At 38.3% G+C, this 20104-nt stretch overlaps 1 protein-coding gene across 1 annotated transcript in view; it reads left to right on the forward strand.

The window, feature by feature from the left end:
* cntn3b (contactin 3b) overlaps positions 1-20104 on the forward strand; it is a 91444-nt gene that overhangs the window by 51699 nt on the left and 19641 nt on the right. Inside the window, exons 6-13 of the mRNA XM_033966278.2 lie at positions 574-777; positions 2889-2991; positions 5620-5804; positions 7079-7215; positions 11174-11303; positions 14013-14163; positions 17227-17354; positions 19507-19682. Coding sequence (XP_033822169.1) covers positions 574-777; positions 2889-2991; positions 5620-5804; positions 7079-7215; positions 11174-11303; positions 14013-14163; positions 17227-17354; positions 19507-19682 — 1214 coding nt within the window. The remainder of the gene's footprint in view (positions 1-573; positions 778-2888; positions 2992-5619; positions 5805-7078; positions 7216-11173; positions 11304-14012; positions 14164-17226; positions 17355-19506; positions 19683-20104) is intronic.

Consider the following 20104-nt stretch of genomic DNA (forward strand, 5'->3'; position numbering starts at 1 on the left):
CTGTTCCCTTTAAAAATAATAATAATGATAATAATAATAAAGTTTTGGCTAATTAAGAAGTCTGCATCATCCAATTGCACGCCAGAATTCCACTCTAACAGTAGGGTTTCGATGTTGTATACCAATTAGTTTGCGTAACCTCTGTAGCAGTAACCCCTCACTCATAAATCCATCCCTAACTGCAACATAATCCCTATTTACTGCAATGTGTTATTAATATATTGCGTGTTTAAATAATCATATGATGTAAGCCGTGAGATGCTGTGGGAATTCAGAACGGCAGCGTCAGGGGAGGACCATTGACGCGCTCTAATGCATTTGTTTCGCTCTCTTTCCTGAAGTCCAGCCAATTCTTCTGCACTGATAGCTGTTTCTTATGCCCAAAGGAAGCCCCGATAAGTAAAAAAAAAAAAAGAATATGACGAGATATGCTAAAGTTTTAATAGCACTGCAGGATCTGTTCTTTTTAATTCATCTGTCCTCGCCATCTCTGCCTGATGTATCAAATGTGCAAAAGTTGAGACTCAGCATGTATCCGTCCTCTCACTATCTCTCGCTATCGTTCCCTTCCAGAGCTGACATTTGCTTGGATCTTCAACGAATACCCCTACTTTGTACAACAAGACAGCCGGCGCTTCATCTCTCAGGAGACGGGCAGCCTGTACATCGCCAAAGTGGAGCCGTCGGACGTGGGGAACTACACGTGCGTGGTGAACAACACGGTGACCAGGGAGAGGATGCTCAGCTCGCCCACGCCGCTGGTCCTGAGGAGTGATGGTACGGTGACTGTTCTGAACGTGGTAGTGTTCGTTTTGGTGATGTAGGTCTATCTGGACACTTAAATAGTACAGTTGTCCCTCACTATATCGCGGTTCACCTTCCGCGGTCTCGGGTTTTGCGGATTTTTTACAGCGTCTGAACGTGCACTGTGTTCTGCGTCCTGATTGGCTAAGGGACTGTAGACCATTGTCCATCAGTTTCCTCCGTGCCGTGTCTCCTGTTCAGCCAAATTGTTTGATCGCAGTGTGACTCTAAAGTGCTGTATGTTTGCAAGTTTTCTCCCTGACAAACCCCAGTCTAGTGACCACTGATGCCCACTGCTTCTCAAGGTGCATTATGGGAAATTTTGAACACACTATTTTCTCACTGACTGAACATTCGGACAGTGCTAAAATGGTTAGCGCCCCCTGTAGGGAATACAGCGTAGTGCGGACATTCAGACACATCCAGTATAAGTGTCACCTACAGGGTTTCTTCTACCCGACAACAGTCATGATTATTTTTGTGTTTTGTGATTTGTATAAAAAACAAAACGATTTATCGACTATCAAAAGAAATTCACTTCTATTTTCTTTTTTTTTACTTTTAGAGTGTTTAAATGAGAGAGAAATGTGAGGAAATGTTAATGCCTATGTGAGAAAAGTGTATAAAGTGTGTGGTGAGGGGTTTTATAGCAAAAAACAGAATATTTGAAAAAAATAAAGCTGATACTTTGCGGATTTCGTCTATTGCGGGTTATTTTACAACGTAACCCCCACGATAAACGAGGGACCACTGTATACACATCAAAATATACCAGTTAACCAACACACTGACCCTTTTCTTCGAAGTTAGAGCTACTTTAAAGCAACAGTGTGTAACTTTCTGGAGGTGAAACGTCTTTTGTATGATTCCAGGCAAATAAAAGTTAAACTGATATGAGATAGATATGATATATTTGTCACAGTATGAAATATTTTAGCCAAAGGAACAGGAACAACAGGAAATGCTTTGTGGAAATGCTTTTATTTTAGTTTATTTTTTGTGCTTATGGACTCAAATTAGTTTGACCATTTTTACGTATCAGACCCCAATTATGACGTGATTATGAATAAACTATCATTATTTATTTACAGTTTCAGCAGATTTCAGTTCAGATTTCACAGTTTCAATCTATAAACACGTGTGAATGAGACTATAAAACGAGCCCGAATTTTCAGCGTAGACAATAACCAACATTTCTGCAGAAAAAACAAACCGTGTACCATTTGAATAAAGCAATAACAACAGGCACCATGTGGTTCAAGAGACATTTTCCCTTTTAGAATACAGAGCAATTTTTCCAGTGAGAAAAGTGCGCTTGGAAATTTCTTGTTTTTGTGCAGATCAACATCACAGATCGAGTGTGCTAATAAACACTATTCACAAACTTGAAAGCCAAATGTTTGACCTCAATTTTGGTTAGTCACCTCTTTAAAAATGTTTGGCAATAAGAAATCCAAACTAAAAACACGTCCTTGAGTAGATTTTCATAAAAATACGTGTGAAAAGGAATGTTTTTTTGCCTTTAATACGCAAAATTGCTCGCTACATACTTGTTCCGTCCTGCTTTGTAGGGGCAGTCATCCTTGAGTGCGGGAAAGAAAGAAAAGCATTGGACACCACCAGCCAAAAAGTTCAAAATTCCCAAAACTTCTCGTTCATTTTTCTGTCAATTCTGTTCAGTTATTTAATTATCTGATAAATGCACCTCGTCTGTTCTAAATATTAACTTTATTTCGCATAAAACTACAAATACAAACTTCTAATTGGGTGTTTAAAATGCCAGAAAACTCCTCAACCCAAAAATCTGTAGCGTGATGAATATAAATAGTCATAAATGAAGTCAGATGGCATAGGTGATAAATCTGCTCTGTGCAATCCTCCTTGATGAGCCGCCTGAATCTTTTATAAGCTCTTTGATTTCTGGTCTCCAGTCGTGTCCCTGCAGTGGTCACAGATGCCGAGCGCTCATAAAGATTTGACCTCTTTGCTGCCATGCTACGAGCCGCTTTGATCCAACATGGCGCTGGTCTGTGCAGTTAATCATTCATCTCAACCCTTGTTCGTCTCTCCTCTGTCTTTTGTAGGCGTAATGGGAGAGTACGAACCCAAAATTGAGGTCCATTTTCCCGACTCTGTTCCTGCTGCGAAGGAATCTGTGGTCAAACTGGAATGTTTTGCCTTGGGAAAGTAAGTATGAATTGTGTGGAGTTGTGTTATCTATTATTAGTAAAAGAAAAATCACATGTCTCAAATGGACAAAAAGTTGTAGGAGTGAAGACACACAGTAAACAGTAAACAGACAGTGCAGATATGACGCAGTGTCCAGCAGTGATCTGACCTGAACTGAAGAAGCAGCTTAGATGAACAGTGAAACGTTTTCACGGCGACAACTTTTTGTCCAGTTGACAGATTTGATTTTTTTTTTTTTACTATGGCTCATACCTGGACAACTGAGGGACACACACACAGCTTTATTGACTATTGTCATTGTAAGGTATATGTTAACATATGCCATGAAAGAAATGACTGATTAGTTTTTGTTTTACTATAGCAATACATTCTAGTTTTGAGCATTTTTCCTGTGGATAAATTAAGATACATTTACATGTATATATTATAATATATACAATACTTGTATAGTTGTTTCAAGTTATTATTATTTTTCTGGTATCCAGACAACCAACCAGGTGTATGATCATTTATTTTAAGAAAATGTATCTTTAACTATTTCTTGTAAAAGAAAGAAAAAGAAAAAAGAAAAAAACAACTTAATTTTAGTGTAAAAAGACTAAGTTTAAGTTATTGTGGGTGATTTGGGGCTAGTATATTTTTCTTATTTTTGAAAATCTTGACAATGAAAATGCTCTTGTTCTGTTGCAGATATTTTTGCTAATTTTAAGTAATATTTTTCTTATTTTTCTATATTTTTTCTTATATTATTCATAGGATTTGTCGCAGTGTTACAGGTCCTATATTATACACAATTGTCTCTTGTGAGCTTAAGTCATGTTATAATGTTGTTACCTCCTCAATAACACACCTGGAGCTGTGTTTTGGTTAATTCACACATATTTGCGTAACCCTGTATTATCTCCAAAGCTCAAAATGCTCTGTTCCACCTCATGATGTCATGCAGTGGTGGCTTTTATATAAACAGCTCAACTTCACCTTTAGTTCAGTGGAGACTGTCAACTCCATGTTTTCAGTTTGAGAGAAGAACATTGCATAAATACACAGGGTTTATGTGTTAAATATGAGTGAATGAAACAAACACAACTCTATGTGTGTGCGTGTGTTTAACGTCAGATCAGAAAACAGCCTAATATAGTCTGTTTAACATGTTCAAATAAAGAAATAACTGTACCATGTCTGTACCATGGCAACAGAGTGGTTGGCTGGATGACACACTGAGCACTTTTGTTTTAGCTTGTTTTTTATGATCATGGGATTGAAACAAACTGCAGCACAGTTCAATGGAGAGAAGTTGGGGATTGTCGGATTGGGTGAAATGAGTTGTTTATAGAAGAACCAGTAGAAGGAACAACAACTTAAACAAATATGTACATGAATTTAAAAAATGCATTTGGCTATTTGCCCAAACTTAATCTGGAAAAAAAAAACTAAAAAAAATAAAAACTTTTGCACATCCGTCACCTGAGTGTGCAGAACATTAATACTTTGTCACTGCTATATTAAACATGACTGAAATTGACTGTCAGAATGAATTATTGGAGCTGCTGGTACTTTTGCACCAACACATATTCTGGCAAAATGAGTTTCTCAGCAATGTCCAAGGCCACATAAAACTTTTTTGGCAGAATGACAACAACTTTTTATCTCCAAAATGAACTTGGACATTCGTGTACAGTTAAAAAGATAAAAGAATAACATGTAAGAAATAAAAATGCACATATATACACATAGGGGGTGTAATGAAGGGTTATTTTAGTAGTGGAATAGTCAGCAAAGATTTTTTCTTTTTTCTTTTTCTGATTAGTTAACGTGCCAAATGGCTATTTCTACATTGTACAAATACGTTTTCACCAAAATATAAATTGAAATATAGCAACTGAACGCTTCTAGACAGAGAATATTTGCAAATGAAGTCTATTTTTGTGGAAAATCAGCATTAATTTTGTTCTTTTTTTGACATTTTGGTTTAATAATGCCACTATTCTTGTATAAAAAAAAAAAAAATCAATTAGTTAACATGCCAAATGGCTATTTCTACATTGTATTAATACGTTTTCACCAAAATATAAGTTGAAATACATCGACTGAACGCTTCTATATGGAGAATATTTACAACTAAAGTCTATTTTTTGTGGAAAATCAGCAATAGTTTCTTCTTTTTTTGACATTTTGGTTTAATAATGCCACTATCCTTGTATAAAAAAAACAATTTCCGCTTGTGTTTTAGCATTTAAATAGTCCAGATAACAATTACAATATGACTTTTTTATATTCGAATAGTCACAAATAATGGATTAATCATTGCCGCTCTAATATACAGTCTGCTGTATGTGTAAATGTTGTGTTGTATTGTAAGGCCGTTCTTGCATGCGTGTTCATTGCTTTGGAGGATTAAAGGACACATTGAAGCTCACTATTACTGTGAAGGGTGGAGGGAAAACATGAGCAACAGAAATCAAAGTAGCTCCGAGATGACAGTGATCACAGCCTGTCTAGCCCTAGAACAATACCTCGATGATACTTTAGCTTTAGCACCTCTCCTGCTGCGTTTAATCACACTTTGATGGCTGCTAGTGACAGGTGCCATCATAGGAATATTTTCTTTTCTTCTGCGCTTCACAGCCCCGTTCCAGAAATCAGCTGGAGGAGAACCAGCGGAGTCCCGTTCCCCACCAAAGTCAAAATGAAAAACTCAAACGCGGTTCTCGAAATACCTAATTTCCAACAAGAAGATGCAGGGACCTACGAATGCGTCGCAGAGAATCGGCGAGGGAAGAATGCAGCGAGGGGCCGGCTCTCATTTCATGGTTAGTTAAACAAAACCAATGTACTAATTTTCATATTGCAGGGCACAAATAGGTTGGTCACACTTTATTTGAGGGAAATAAATTGACGTAATGATTCTATTCAGTTTGATCGATTCATAAAAAACTCCAAATCTCACAAATAAGACAGGGTAAGAGAATATTTATCTGTCCCACAATGGTGAAAGAAGTAAGCAAACTAAAAAGAACACTAGAAATACTGAATAGAGTTAAAATACATTAAGATATAACGGTAGTAACATACTGCAACTGAGTAGAGTAAAAGTATGAAGCTATAAAACTGTAATACACACATTGTCCTCGGTCTGACATGTACCTGAAGTATTAGAAAAACTGAAGCAAAAGTATGTGATGGAGCATATTAGAGCTTTACGCAATCTGAACTAGACCCATGTGGGATTATGGGTAACTCTTTTCAATTCAATACAAGTCAATTCAAGTCATACAATGTGGGTGTGGCCAACGTGCAAACAGAAATGCCATTTTTTTAAGTATTGCATCATGTGTAACTGCATCATGTGTAACTTCGACATGCAGTATTCCATTGGCATTAATATACATTTTGTTCAAAACGATGATCTGAACGAGCTGATGTACAATTTACAAAGCTGCCACATGACGTTGCTCCACAGCGCCCCCTTGAACTGTTGAGTGGGACCCAAAATATGACATTTGAAGTTTGGCATAGACATCCCAGTTGTATCAGAACGTTCTACTCTGGTACGAGAGCTGGTCGTACGAGGAACCGCTCCAGCTCTGGACAAACAGCCGACCCACTTGCTCTCAGCACTAGACCCAGGAAGTATCTCCTCCGGGTGGAAAAAGTGCGCGCGACTGTGCACAAACAATCGAACAATCTGCATTTTAGAAGGCTAAAGTCTATCTGAACTTGCATGTTTGTAGAGGCCTTTACTTTGTTCATACAGTAATGGCACAGTATTTTCAGTAAAACCAAGTTAACAAGGAAATTATTTGAATTTTTACAAGCAGATGATTCACTGTCATCCCGAAAACAGCCAAAGGGAAGACAAGCTGGCTTTGTGTTTCTTCTATCACCGCAAAAATAATACTCACCAAACTAATCATCTCGGTTGTACAGTAACTTTTAGTGACAAACAAAATGAGCTATAATGGTTCTTTTGAAGTCAAACTTAAATTAACGCTTGTCTTCAGGAGCTGTGATAAGACTGCGCTAATCCACTCGGGCTGTAATTAAAAACACATGTCTGAAAAAGGTAATCCTCGTTTTTGTGCAGCTAAACCTCACTGGCTGCAGACCATAGATGACACAGCGCTGTCCATCGAGCAGAACCTGTTTTGGGAGTGTAAAGCCACCGGGAAACCCAAACCCTCGTACAGCTGGCTCCGGAACGGACAGACGCTCTCCGCAGAGGTATTTCCGTTTGATCGTGTCTCTTTCAATCACATGTGATGCTTGTAAATCCATGTTCCTTCCTTCACTTTCATCATGAACATCGTTAGTAGAGTCGTCAAATCCGCTGGTTCATAGGTGGACGATGCAAATCCAACTTCTACGGATGAATAGGGTTGTTGTGCGCTTGGGCAAGTCTCTTAACACACCTTGCTTCAGTGTCAGAGTGTGTGTGAGTGTGTGTGAATGGGTGAGTGGTTCATTGATAGAACATGCTTTGAATATCTTGAACGTAGAACAGTTTTTCTCCTCTGTCCCTTGTTTTCGAGCTTGCGTCACAGAATGTTTACCATTTTTTACATTTTGTTATCCTCCTAGCACAATTCCTACATATTTTTATATATTTTGTAAAGTTTTTTTGGGGGAAAATGCCTATAAGTTAAGAAAATAACATGTTTAGCCCTATTGCGTCGGATGCTGTCGTCTCCGATAGACCTGCGGTTACAGATTTTCCATTACCGTAACTCCGCAACCAATTGTGCGATCGTGTAAATTCAAACGGCGTCTCAAAGCAGAGGCACGAGGCTCTTTAAATAGGTTACTGTCGTTACGGTAATCTGCTTACGTTGTCCCTCGAAGATGACGAATCAGAGCGCAAGTGCCACCGGGATTCTCACAGTCGGTTATTCGATGTGTCAAAGGAAAAATAAGGACGGATATATAAAATAGAGGTAGTTGTGTGGAAAAAATGCAGGGTTAATTGGCTGTACACTGTTTTCTGATTGGCCGAGTACAGAGCCAATCCCACCTACAGATGCAGCAAGGTTTGGAGAGTAGAATAAGTTACAATTTGGCCAAAAAAAGACTTGCGCGGTTACGCTACGAGGCTGACGATTTTGAATTTGACCCATTCTTGCCAAAGAATGTCTTCCCTTACCTCTTTTTCTTTCTCTGTTACTGCACAACATCAACTGTCCCACCACTTTCTCATTTATTTATTTATATACATACTTTAAATTTACCTGAAGGGATTTTACCACATGAGACTTCATTTCTCGTCTGCGTTATAATAGTGTCCCTTTGACATAAAATACAACAATCGTTCACTTTTCATCACTTGTAACGTGTAAAATTACTCCAGTTTGTTTTTGTCCTCAGTTCGCCTCATTTGCATAAGAGAGTTGTACTGAATTAAATCTTGATGAAGCTAGCACAGCCGGTTAAAGCTGCTAATTTGATAAAAGCTGTCAAAAATTAAGTGAATTAAAAAGCTTTTTAGAACAGAATTACAGCCTTGCTAATGATTATCATGTCAGATATACAATTTACTGTTTGACTCACGACGAACCTCTTTGCCGTGTCCTGACACTTAACCTGAAACTAAATGATCGGAAGCGTAATTATGCATGTATGATTCCAACCAGCAACAAATGAACTGCCGCAAACAACGGGATATTAACGAGGAAAATACTGAAGTGTGAAAAGAAGCAGGATGTGTCGATGCTACTGGTGTAAAAAGAAAAAACGGTTCCTTTTAATGGTTTAACTCATTATTTGGATTATCTTTGAATGTTTTAGTTTTAGTTTGGTGCAAAAAAAAACAAAAAAAAATGTCGCCCTTGTTACCAAAGTTCAAAAGAACAATTTAAAAAATATAATTACTGTTGGTAAAGTGATACTTGCAGAATAAATTGTGTTTTAACACCGAATACATGTGTTTCACCTTTTTTTTCCCCCTTGTAAAATTTTAATAATATGATGTTGAGTTGAGACTTAATTTTTCCGTTTGGTGAAGTAAGATACAAGTAATTTTTAAGGTTTAATGTGGGACAGTGGATGATTGTTTGAGAGAACTTTGTAGCTGTAAGATTAAACACAGTTGATGTATAGAGGCGTCACTCTTTTTAAAATATAAATAAATTAAATCTACCAAATCTGCAATCTTAATGGAAGCAGGTACAGTGGTCCCTCATTTATCGCGGGGGTTACGTTCCAAAAATAACCCTCAATATGCCAATCAAAGTCGTCAGCTTTATTTTTTACAATTATTCTTTATGTTTTTGTCTGTAAAACCCCTCACCACACACTTTATACACTTTTCTCAGACAGGCATTAACATTTTCTCACATTTCTCTCTTGTTTAAACTCTCTCAAGTTCAAAAATTCGTAGATTTAAAAAGAAAATAAGCACAATATTATAGAGTGAAACCAAAGATCAAGACCTGTTTTCAGGCCCAAACATTATTTTGAGAAATAAAAATATAAATGTTGTCCTATACTGTCAATCAAAATGATAGCTTTAAGAAATACTGTAACAAATCAACCTACGAGGACAGACACATGAATTATTAGTAGTCACTTGTGCTTGTTTCACAGTTCCTCTGATCGTGCGTCTTCATCCTGGCGTCGCTCCGCTGTAGTTTCTTTTTTTTACCACCGAAGGTCTTGGTGCACGTGTTTTTTTCTGAGTGCAAACATACAGCACTTCAGAGTCACACTGCGATTGAACATTTATGTAAATTTGTCTGAACACATTCTGTACTGTACAGGAGACACGGCACGGAGGAGACTGATGGACAATGGTCTACAGTCCCTTAGCCAATCAGGACGCAGAACACAATGCACGTTCATACGCTGCTACACTGCTTTAGCCCAGGGATGTCAAACTCATTTTCACAGAGGGCCACATCAACAAAATGGTTGCTCTCAAACGGCCAGATGTAACTTTAAGACAGTATAAATATAACTAAATGTAATATAAAATAAACTTTTTAATCTTGTCAATTATTGTTTCTATATTTATTACTTATTCAAGTTACAAATATTGCATATGGATTTGCATAGATATGAAAAAATAGCTGTGTAACTGTGTATCTTCTGATAAACTGACATTTTAAGACAGTCATACCTTTTAATTTGCCTTGTCGCGGGCCACATAAAATAACGCGATGGCCCACATTTGGCCCACGCGCCTTGAGTTTGACACATGTGCTTTAGGACATCAGGACGCAGAACGCAATGCACGTTCAGACACTAAAAAAACATGTAAAACTGCACTAAAAGCATCCACGAAACAGCGAGACCGCGACCGACAACTGTACCTGATGTTGTAATTTCCATTTCCATAGGTTGACAGGTGAATACTGTTGTTGTTGTCTTGTCCTTGGGCAAGACTCTTAACCCCCAGTGCTGGCGTACACTGGTGTATGAATGCGTGTGCGTGTGTGTGTTAATGGGTGAGCGATTCCTTGATGGAAACCACTTTGACTACCTTGAAAGTAGAACAGGTTTACTCCTCTGTTTTTCCTTCACTACAACCTGATACTATAAATAAATAAAAATCTACCCAATCTGCAATCTTCCACTTTAAAGTTTTAGTTTGACGGAAGCACGCACCAAATGTTGAAATTTCCAAGCAACGTTCCAAGCGCATCAAATTGTTGGCTATCCATTCCGGCCATTATAACAGCAAAAGACAGTAAGAGCCGTTAATTGTACGATTTGTTTCGGTTTCCTGATGCTAGATTGTTATATGAAAATAGGAAGGTTAAGGATAAGTACGCTGTGTAATTAAAATGATCGCTGTGACAAACAATTCCTCAGCAGGAGAGATTAGCTTAGCGAGGTGAGACTGGCACCAAGTTCTCATCTGTTCTGTCACCGTGCCTTTTTCAACACGACACCCAAACAAAACAAATGGATTTTTCATTGACTCGCGCTGTCAGTTTTGTTTTTTGTCCGTGCATGTACAACACCAGTTAGCAATTTTCACCACTTTCTCCTCAAAGAACTTTATTACAACAAGGCTTTCCAATTTTTTGTGCTTTTTTTCCCTTTTATTTATTTATTTTTTTCAATTTCTCATTCCTCTCCCGCTGCCCTCCTCCGCTCATGGTGCACCCGTAATTGCTGCGGTGCCTTTGGACATAATAGACTGGCCTTGCGATGGATATGCCAAATGTTTGTGTCTCCTCCACAGGGTCAGCTGCAAATCGAAAACGGAGCGCTTTCCATTACCGCGCTCAACCTGTCGGACTCGGGCATGTATCAATGTGTGGCCGAAAACAAGCATGGTATTATCTTTTCCAGTGCCCAGCTAATGGTGCTAGGTAAGATGGACGCCGCTTCTTCATACATAATAATATCGTTTGTTTAGAATATGTTATGTTTTTGTTCTACGCACTACATGAAAATTACTTTAGATCGAGGTTTAGTTTGTTTTCATTCAGTTCTGGTCAGATTACTGGTGGATACTGCCTTGTATCGATCTGAAGAGGGCGCTATAAATGTTTCTTTAACAGAGCTGCAACGATCATTTTAGTAGACCACTTGTTAAAGGATTATTTCTACTGTTCATTGACTTTTTTCCCAAAGTTTTTAACTATTAAAGGTTGAAATATGGTGATTTTTATGAATAAAGAACCTTACACTGGTCCCTCGTTTATCGTGGGGGTTATGGTCTAAAAATAACCCGCAATAAGCGAAATCCGCGAAGTATCAGCTTTATTTTTTACAATTCTATATGTTTTGCAGCTGTAGAACCCCTCACCTTACACTTTATACACTTTCCTCACACAGGCATTAACATTTTCATACTTCCTATTGGCTAAAAACAATAAAAGTCATTTCTGCCGGTGGTGGCGGAAACTGTCAGGTATGAAAAACTAATCCTTGGTTTGAAAAAATAATTGTTGCGACCCAGCTCGTGTGGGGTCAGGGATGTAACAAAACACAACTAAGATGGGAAAATGGTAAAGTAAGAAGTGATTTAATTAGCAGGGATGGTAAGGGTAAACTAAACAAAAAAGGACTAAACATATATAAACAAAGGGTTAAACAAAACAAAGGTAAAGTTAACTACAACACGAATTTCACAGTAAGCAACAAAATCTTGATGAACAGACAGAGTTAGTACTGACAACGAAGTGTCTCATCACAAAACGTCACTACCCCTGTTGTGACTTGACCCAAAGAGACACGCATGAATTGGCAGACTGGCCCGAACCGGTGTCCCGAATCTTCTTAAGTTGGGTGGGAGGCGGCTGAAGGTGAGTCAGGCTGGAAAACTGTCCTCCAATCACGGCCAAGGGATCCAACAGCCATGATTATGGGGAAAGAAGAAGACTCTGGGACACACAGACAAAACATAATGGACAAATACAAACAACAAAAACAACTTAAGGCAGGTAAACTCTGCACAGTTGAGTTGTTAAAAGAGCTTATTAACTCATTGCAGTGAATAATTAGGACGGTTGAAATGCATTAGGTAAGTGAGGAAGAACTTTGGATCACTGCGAACTGTTTAAAATACAAGTTGCAGGTTGTGTTTCTCAGGTTTTTTTAAGGCAGTGAAAATCAGGTAAGATGTGATTAACTGACTAATCGTGACTAATTGGCTCTAAATATTTTAGTATAATCGTTATCAGGACTATACAAACTCTAAAACACATACAGATTTTTTTTTTTATTGTCAAAAGAGAATAAATAGTTTCACATTTTTATCAGTAATGTACTTTATTCACAAAAAAAACCCATCTCTATTTAGGAGTGACCCTATTTTAACCTTTATTTGTTAAAAATGTGAGGGAAAAAAGTCTGAATGAACACTAGAAATAATCCTTTAACAAGTCGACTACTAAAATGATCGTTAGTTGCAGCTCTATTGAAGAGACGTTTATTCATTAGTTCAATGTCTGGGCTTTAATCTTGGCGTCTTTGTGCAAATGTTGTTCATTGATAGTGGTCATTCTGTAAGTCTCCTTAGTCCTCTCATCACTTTTCATGTGCTTGAGCTTTGCAGTGAAAAATATCACATTTTATCTTTTCATCACATTGATTGTGTGGTGCATGTGTGCGGTATTGTGGCACTGTGCGTCGTTTCTGTGTAGTAGGACTATTGATCGATTTGGAAAGCTTCAAAGGCTCAAACCAAACTCGCTAAATGAGAATTCAGGTGTACTCTATGTAAGGATACTCCAAACTGTGAATATAATGTCTATAAACATGACCAGTGACAGCAACAGGAATTATGGGAAAGAATCGTTTAGTAATCCTGCTGATTATCTGTGTAATCCAGGTCTGATCCATAGTAAAAGCCAAAAGTAAAATCTGTTAACTTCAGACAGATATAAAGCAGTGTCCAGCAGTAATCTGTCCAGAACTGAGTGAATGGCTTGGATGAGCAGCAAAACGTCTTCACTCCTACATCTTTTTGTCCAGTTGACACTTTTATCCTGCTGTTTTGTTTTGATGTGCTTATTTAAACTCGCAGCAAACACAAAAATAAACTGCACCTGTGCTTAGAATACATTCAAGTACCCCGTGTTCTCTTGTTTGCTTAAATTTTCTGTTCCAAAAAAAATTGTCTGTTCCAAAATCCAAATTGTCACATGATTATCTCAGTTTCTATGAGCCGATTTGCAACCTGATCTCAATTTCTGTCTTGCTAATGTAATATGCCAGATGAGTCATGTTGCTCAAATATATTTATTAATGATCATTGAATCTGCTCAGAGGCGATTACTGATGTATGATCCAACTGTACTATAATAATATTAAATCACCCTCCGCGGGGGGTCTCATCCTTTTTACAAGCTCGGTTCTTCTACCAGAGACCTGTGAGCTTGATTCTCACACACATGTATACACATATTTACATATACACACACAGTACATGAAAGCGTTTTGCTTCCTTTCATATTTGTTATGCAATCATTGACACTATACTGAATGAACACTGAATGAGAGCTAGTGTTGCTATGTATTGCTCAATAGTACATTTTGTGTTTAACACTTGTCTGTTGTCTCCCGCTGCGCAGCCTCGCCTCCCAGTTTCTCCAAGAGTCCATTGAGGGCCCTGTTGAAAGCCCGCTCAGGCAGCACAGTCACTCTGGAATGCAAGCCCCAGGCCGCGCCCCCAGCAATTAGCCTGTGGAAGAAAGGCAGCGAGATCCTGCAACGGAGCGAGAGGTGGGATCTGTCTCTGTGCATATTCCACATAGATTTCATTCACATTTGCAGCCACGGAACTGTTTGAATAGCACATTTGGCATTTGTGCACATGCATAAAGAGAAAGACTAATGAACATATTAAAAAACGCAAGACGGCCCCAACTGAGTAAGTGGCACATCACTCATACACAACACAGGGAGGGAAATAGTTAGCTGTTCAGATTTTAGAAAACCACAAATTGCACATATTTTTCCAAAATGTGATGACACTATTGAGGCGTGTCTTTTGCCATTTGCTCTTGGGGGAAAAAAAATCTGTAGGTGCTAAAAACAAACCCAAAAAAACAAATATGTAACGTGGCAAAACATGTAAACTGGGAAAGGTGTAAATGTCTAAAGATCTTCATAATTACAAAAGAATTTTATCTATTTATTTTTCCCTGTTGAAATGGACATGATGGTGGCCGTCCACTGAGGCCGTCCACTGATTTTAACGCTGGAAATATGTGAATGGTCGGATACCTCAGTAAAATATTTGGGATTACCTTGTGCAGCAGGATGAATTCATGTGATATTTGTGAGTTCACAAACAGACTGCTACAATTATCAGTCTGGCATCTGCTAGGATGAATATTCTTTTTTCCTCATGAAATTTGTAAATAGCCTTGTACAATGTTGCCAGATGAGGCGAAGCAAAGCACAAAAACATCAAAAGCCTTTTCTGAACCATTGTGGTTTTGCCAATTAAAAAAAGAAAAAAGAAAATGTGTCTAATATTTGATTTACAATCATAACTCAGCTGTGTATGTGATGTGTACATTTTTTGACAAAAAACGGAGACAGACAGTTTGAGTGTTGGTCCTGTATCCACTCTGTCTGTGTAGAAGGAAGAAGACATTTAAATGGTAAACTAATGCATTCTCCCGTAGCTGCTATTAGAAGTGTACTTTATAGTGAAATCAAATAGAGCTTGATTTGTTCAATCTCTGGCGCCTGGTGGCACAAAGGAGCCACACAAAATTGAAAGAGCCGTGACTTCTCTGAGAACCAATATGCAGACGGCACCGACATGAGCAAACAGGAAGCACCTCTTCTAATGACAAAAAGTGGGGCTTCATTGTTTGTCTTTCTTATTCTGATTTGAGACTTGAGTGATTTGGACTATTTTAGTTTTTGGATGCTTTTTAGACGGAGTTTAGCCCTGGCATTTATCAGTGTTTACTTTCTGTAAAAAAACTAAAAAAACACATATTCACACTGTGCAGAGTGTTTGTGTTGCACAAAGCCATGCAGAGGGAGCAGATTTAATCTAGTTAAACCTCAGCCATCAGTCCTTGAAATGTCCTTCCACGATTTTAATTTCAAAGCACTTTGTTTACACACTCCACATAAGGTGGGATATTATTCCACAATATTACATATAAAAACAATAACACTGAATTGCAAGAGAGATTTGGTTTTAGTTTCAAATAAAGATGCAAAAGATGCACCAAATATGCAAAGCTGCTCCAGTCAAAAATATAGAAGTCTCTGTGCCATAATTACTTTTACCCTTATCATTGAATTAGATCAAATCCTATCAGTAAAACTAGTCATACTGTAAACCATCCAAAGTGCAAACAGAACATTTCTTACATCTCTGAAACACAAATAATTCTCAAATGTGCTTATTGCTGTCGACTCGAGCCGTCTTCCTGCTGGAGGTCACGCTCTGCTGCTGTATGTCATGTTTTAATGTGCTGGGCTTTTAGTAAACATTTAGCGAGTGCGAGGTGTTCCCAGCATGACACAGCTCCTCTCTGACCTCAGCAATGCTAAGTGGGTAATGCACATTTTATTTATTCATTGTGGTCTGTGTGATGCTGTTTGTGAAATGTTTACTAAAATATCCCACAGTTTTCCCCATTGATTAAGGTGATAGTTCAGCCGCTCTGACCACACAAAGCACTTAAAATGGACTAATGTTATACACTGTGTGCGAAATGCATTTGTCACATATTTTTCTTTCATAAATATGGCCATTATGACACTGGTGTGCTAAATGCATTCATCACGTTCTTTTTTTAATTATTTATTTTCTTTTATAAATATGACTGTTATGATGTCTCTTACTTCCATCATATAGAGTTATAATATGATGGGATTAGCCTCAATAAACCATGAACAGAGTCTTTATTCATACATACATATAGTTTATTAAGAATGATTCAGGCTTAGCAACTATTTCATTCATATCCTAACTCTGACTCTTAATTCTAACCAAATGGACAGATACAATAATAAAATATATGAGATCATCTTATGCAGTGAGATACATTCTTGTGATATTTGTGGGTTCACAAACTAGAACTTCAATGTGACTTCTGCCAATTTAACACAAAGTTGAAATTGAAATGAATAAAAGTAGCTAGACAAGAATGTGTGGGACCAGCTGTTGAATATTTCTCATTTCTTATCACGAGTTTATGTTTTAATTGTGCACAGAGCTCTGGTTAAAAATAGGTGATCACCGCACTGTATCCTTAATTTTATAAAAGTCTCTACGGATCTGAGTATTAATGGAAGGCAATAAAAAATCCTATATTTTAATACTATTCCTAATCAAGGCCAGTTCCTTTTAAATGCCAACCTTAATGTAACCTTCCCTATATGAAATGTAGAAAGTTGCAAGAAAAAAACATTGGAGGAGATGGTGTGTCCAAACTTTTGACTGGTAGAGTAGATAAATGTGAAGTAAAGACTTGACAGAAGAGAGAAGATTATATTAAATATATTGTGTATCTAACAAAGATACAGCTCATTACTGAACTAAAACAAAAGATACAGATGTGACTGAACCATTGATGAGGCTCTGCTACAGCGAACACGGCAAGAAATCCAGTCCCGTCCTGATGTGCTTGGTGCGACTAATGGAACCCATATAGAGGAGGATTAAACGAGGTCAAACACTTTGGAAACCACTGAGTGCAATAGAACAAGTCTGATTAAGATATCCTATCAACTGCCTTTGTAATACACTTTTTAAACTGTTAAAAGACTTCGTGGACACCCTGTATATATCTGTATGTTTTGTTTGTTCAGAATCACGCTGCTGCCCAATGGAACTTTACAGATCACCAACGTAACTAAGCAGGACGCAGGAAGTTACACGTGCATCGCTAAGAACCAGTTTGGAACAGCGAGCACCACAGGGAGGCTCATTATAACAGGTGAGTCCTTCAAAATGACTCTTTGCCACTGGTTTGAAGTCATCAGAGCTTTTTTATTTTGGTTTTGTGTGTTTGTTTTACCTCTGATTTACAACCAATACCAAAATTTGAGTCTATTTGGTCTATTAATGGACCTACTATAGACTCTTTATATAAATGGACATAGCTTATCTCCGAGCGTTCCAAACAGGAAGTCGGTGCGCTTCGGTTCCATCAACTCTGGCTCCAATTCACTTTCTATTGAAAAACTGTTGCCTCTCGCTGTAACTGCTGCTGTCAGACTCGTCATTTTGATCTTAAATGTTCATATTAACCCGCTCTACATGATTCTGATGTTTTTATTTTGCGATTGTGTCCATAAACCAAACTCTGAACAGTAATAACAGACAAATCAGGCGCCTTCTTTCCCCAATGTCCCTCCCGTTAGCGTTAGCAATAAGTTTGATTGACAGCACTACTAAGGTCCCGCTCCAAGCTAAACTAGCGGTGCAGGCAGGAAGGGGTGTTACCTTCAACAACCTGGATCTGGATTGGCTCTTTGGTTGCTATGATACTCACATTCTGAATTCTATATATGGAACTCATCTACGAATTCCTTAGTCCACTTCTATATACAGCCTCTGGTATCTGCAGTACATGTTTCATAAATATAAATGTCTTAATATAGTACATCTCTGTGTCAGCCAATATTCAGGGTTTAACATGCTGCGAAGTTATTGTAATATCACTGGAGGAATAAAACATCAAATAAGATACCAGCTGGCTTTTCCAGTTTTTGATGTGATTCACCTATGTTCTAATTAGGAGCATCCATTTGTACTTAATGACTAAACAGTTTGTGATAATGTCCACTGTTGCTTTGTTGGGTTTTGCTCAGAGTAGCTTTTAAGCCCAAGCATAAGAAAACACAGAAACATTATCTTTGATTTGTGTGTGGTTAGTGTGTAGTGTGTGCACAGTGTGTGTTGTGCGTCTGTCGGACTTATTCTTTCTCATTAGCCCTCATTCGTTTTATGCACTGACAGCTCGGGCCATTTAATGCCACTTATTTAATTATCATGACCTTTCCCCATCGCACACCCATGATTCCAGTCACATTCTCCAGCCTCTACACTTAAACTGGTTATGTCATAACTGTGCAATTAATTAAGGACATGCAGAAACATATATACCAGCTTTTGTGTGGGAGTGGGTTGACAAGGAGGGGAGTAAAAGGAAATAATATGCAATTTAAATATGGTATTGTAACGCCCATAAAACAACCAATATGTTTAACATTCTCTGTTATGAATTACTCAGGCTGAACCTACTATGTTGAAACTACTTCCGACAATTTGCCCTCATGTTTTCACATAGTATAACTCAGAACTATATTTTACATAATATTAATAATTTTGATGGAGATGAGCAGGAATGCTACCAGGCCAAGTTAGAGGTCACATCTGTGGAGAGGTGACGCACCCTCACAGTAAGTTGGATGTTTTTAGTTTAATTAATTTATGTAATGAGACAGGGACAGGGCACAATACACATTAACCTTAACAGGAGAGATGCATTGTACCAGGTTGTAGCATTAGTGCTGCTGTCCACCTGTCGGCTCTGGGCAGGCTGATAGTAGAGTTCATAAAATCAAACATACAAAGAAAAATACTTTGCAATGACTGGACCATCATAAATGTTCTGTAACATCATTCACATCCAGTTCTCTCAGCAGTATAAAATCATCATCCATCATCCAAAACCCTCAGTCAATTCATTGACTCCAGAGCACCTCTCTCCAAACACACATCTGTCCACATTATGGGAGCCATTGTTTTTGCCAGACGTGAAAATGTACCATACTTTGTTCCTGTTATCAGTTCTGTTTACACTTTTCAAGCCAATAAAAATAATAACATCAAATCAAATACATCAAGATGAGTAGGTGGCCAGAAAAGTTACATAGTGAAGCTTTAAGTTACTGTTGGACATTGAATGAAGCTCCTCATTAATGTGCACATGCACCATGGCTCCGCTTGTGCCCCTGGTAGTTAGCAGGGAGTGGGATTAAGTTGGAGTAGGCTGTGGGTTGCAGAGGTCAGCCCTGCAGCTTAAGGTTCCTGTGGTGTGAGGACATTAACATGCAGAGTGTGTTCTGTCTCGTCTGTTACAGAGCCCACCAGAATCACCATGAGGCCCACCAACACAGAGATCATCGTTGGCGAGAGCATCGTGTTGCCGTGCCAGATCGCCTGTGATCCTGCTCTGGATGTCTCCTTCTCCTGGGCATTCAATGGACAGCTCATCAACTTCCAGCAAGACAGTGACCATTTTGAGCGCGTCGGCGGGGTGAGTCATCCCCAAACATTAAACTGCACAGCTTTGGTCTGCGTTCTGGGATTAATTGGGACACACTATGTAATGCGAATAGGGTGATGCTCAAATATCATATGACAGTATAGGCTCATCCCTTTTGCGATGCTCTATTTGAGATTTTTCTAAGAAACTGAAAAATAAAGGCAGAAGTTTAAACACAAACTGTATAATGAGGATCACAACATGTTCAGAGACATTAGTTGCAAACGTTTTAATGCAAATGTAAACAACAGTGAGTGCACAATGACCATTAGCATCTATAACTCCACCCTCAGACCCAAAGCAAACAAAGGAAACAAAGAGAACAACAGAGCTAGCCGGGATGCCAATAGGCACATAAGCATCCATTAAGAGTTGTATGAATATGCTATTTATGACTCAGGCACAGTGCACTT

This window comes from Periophthalmus magnuspinnatus, chromosome 5, assembly GCF_009829125.3.
Source record: "Periophthalmus magnuspinnatus isolate fPerMag1 chromosome 5, fPerMag1.2.pri, whole genome shotgun sequence".
NCBI lineage: Eukaryota > Metazoa > Chordata > Actinopteri > Gobiiformes > Gobiidae > Periophthalmus > Periophthalmus magnuspinnatus.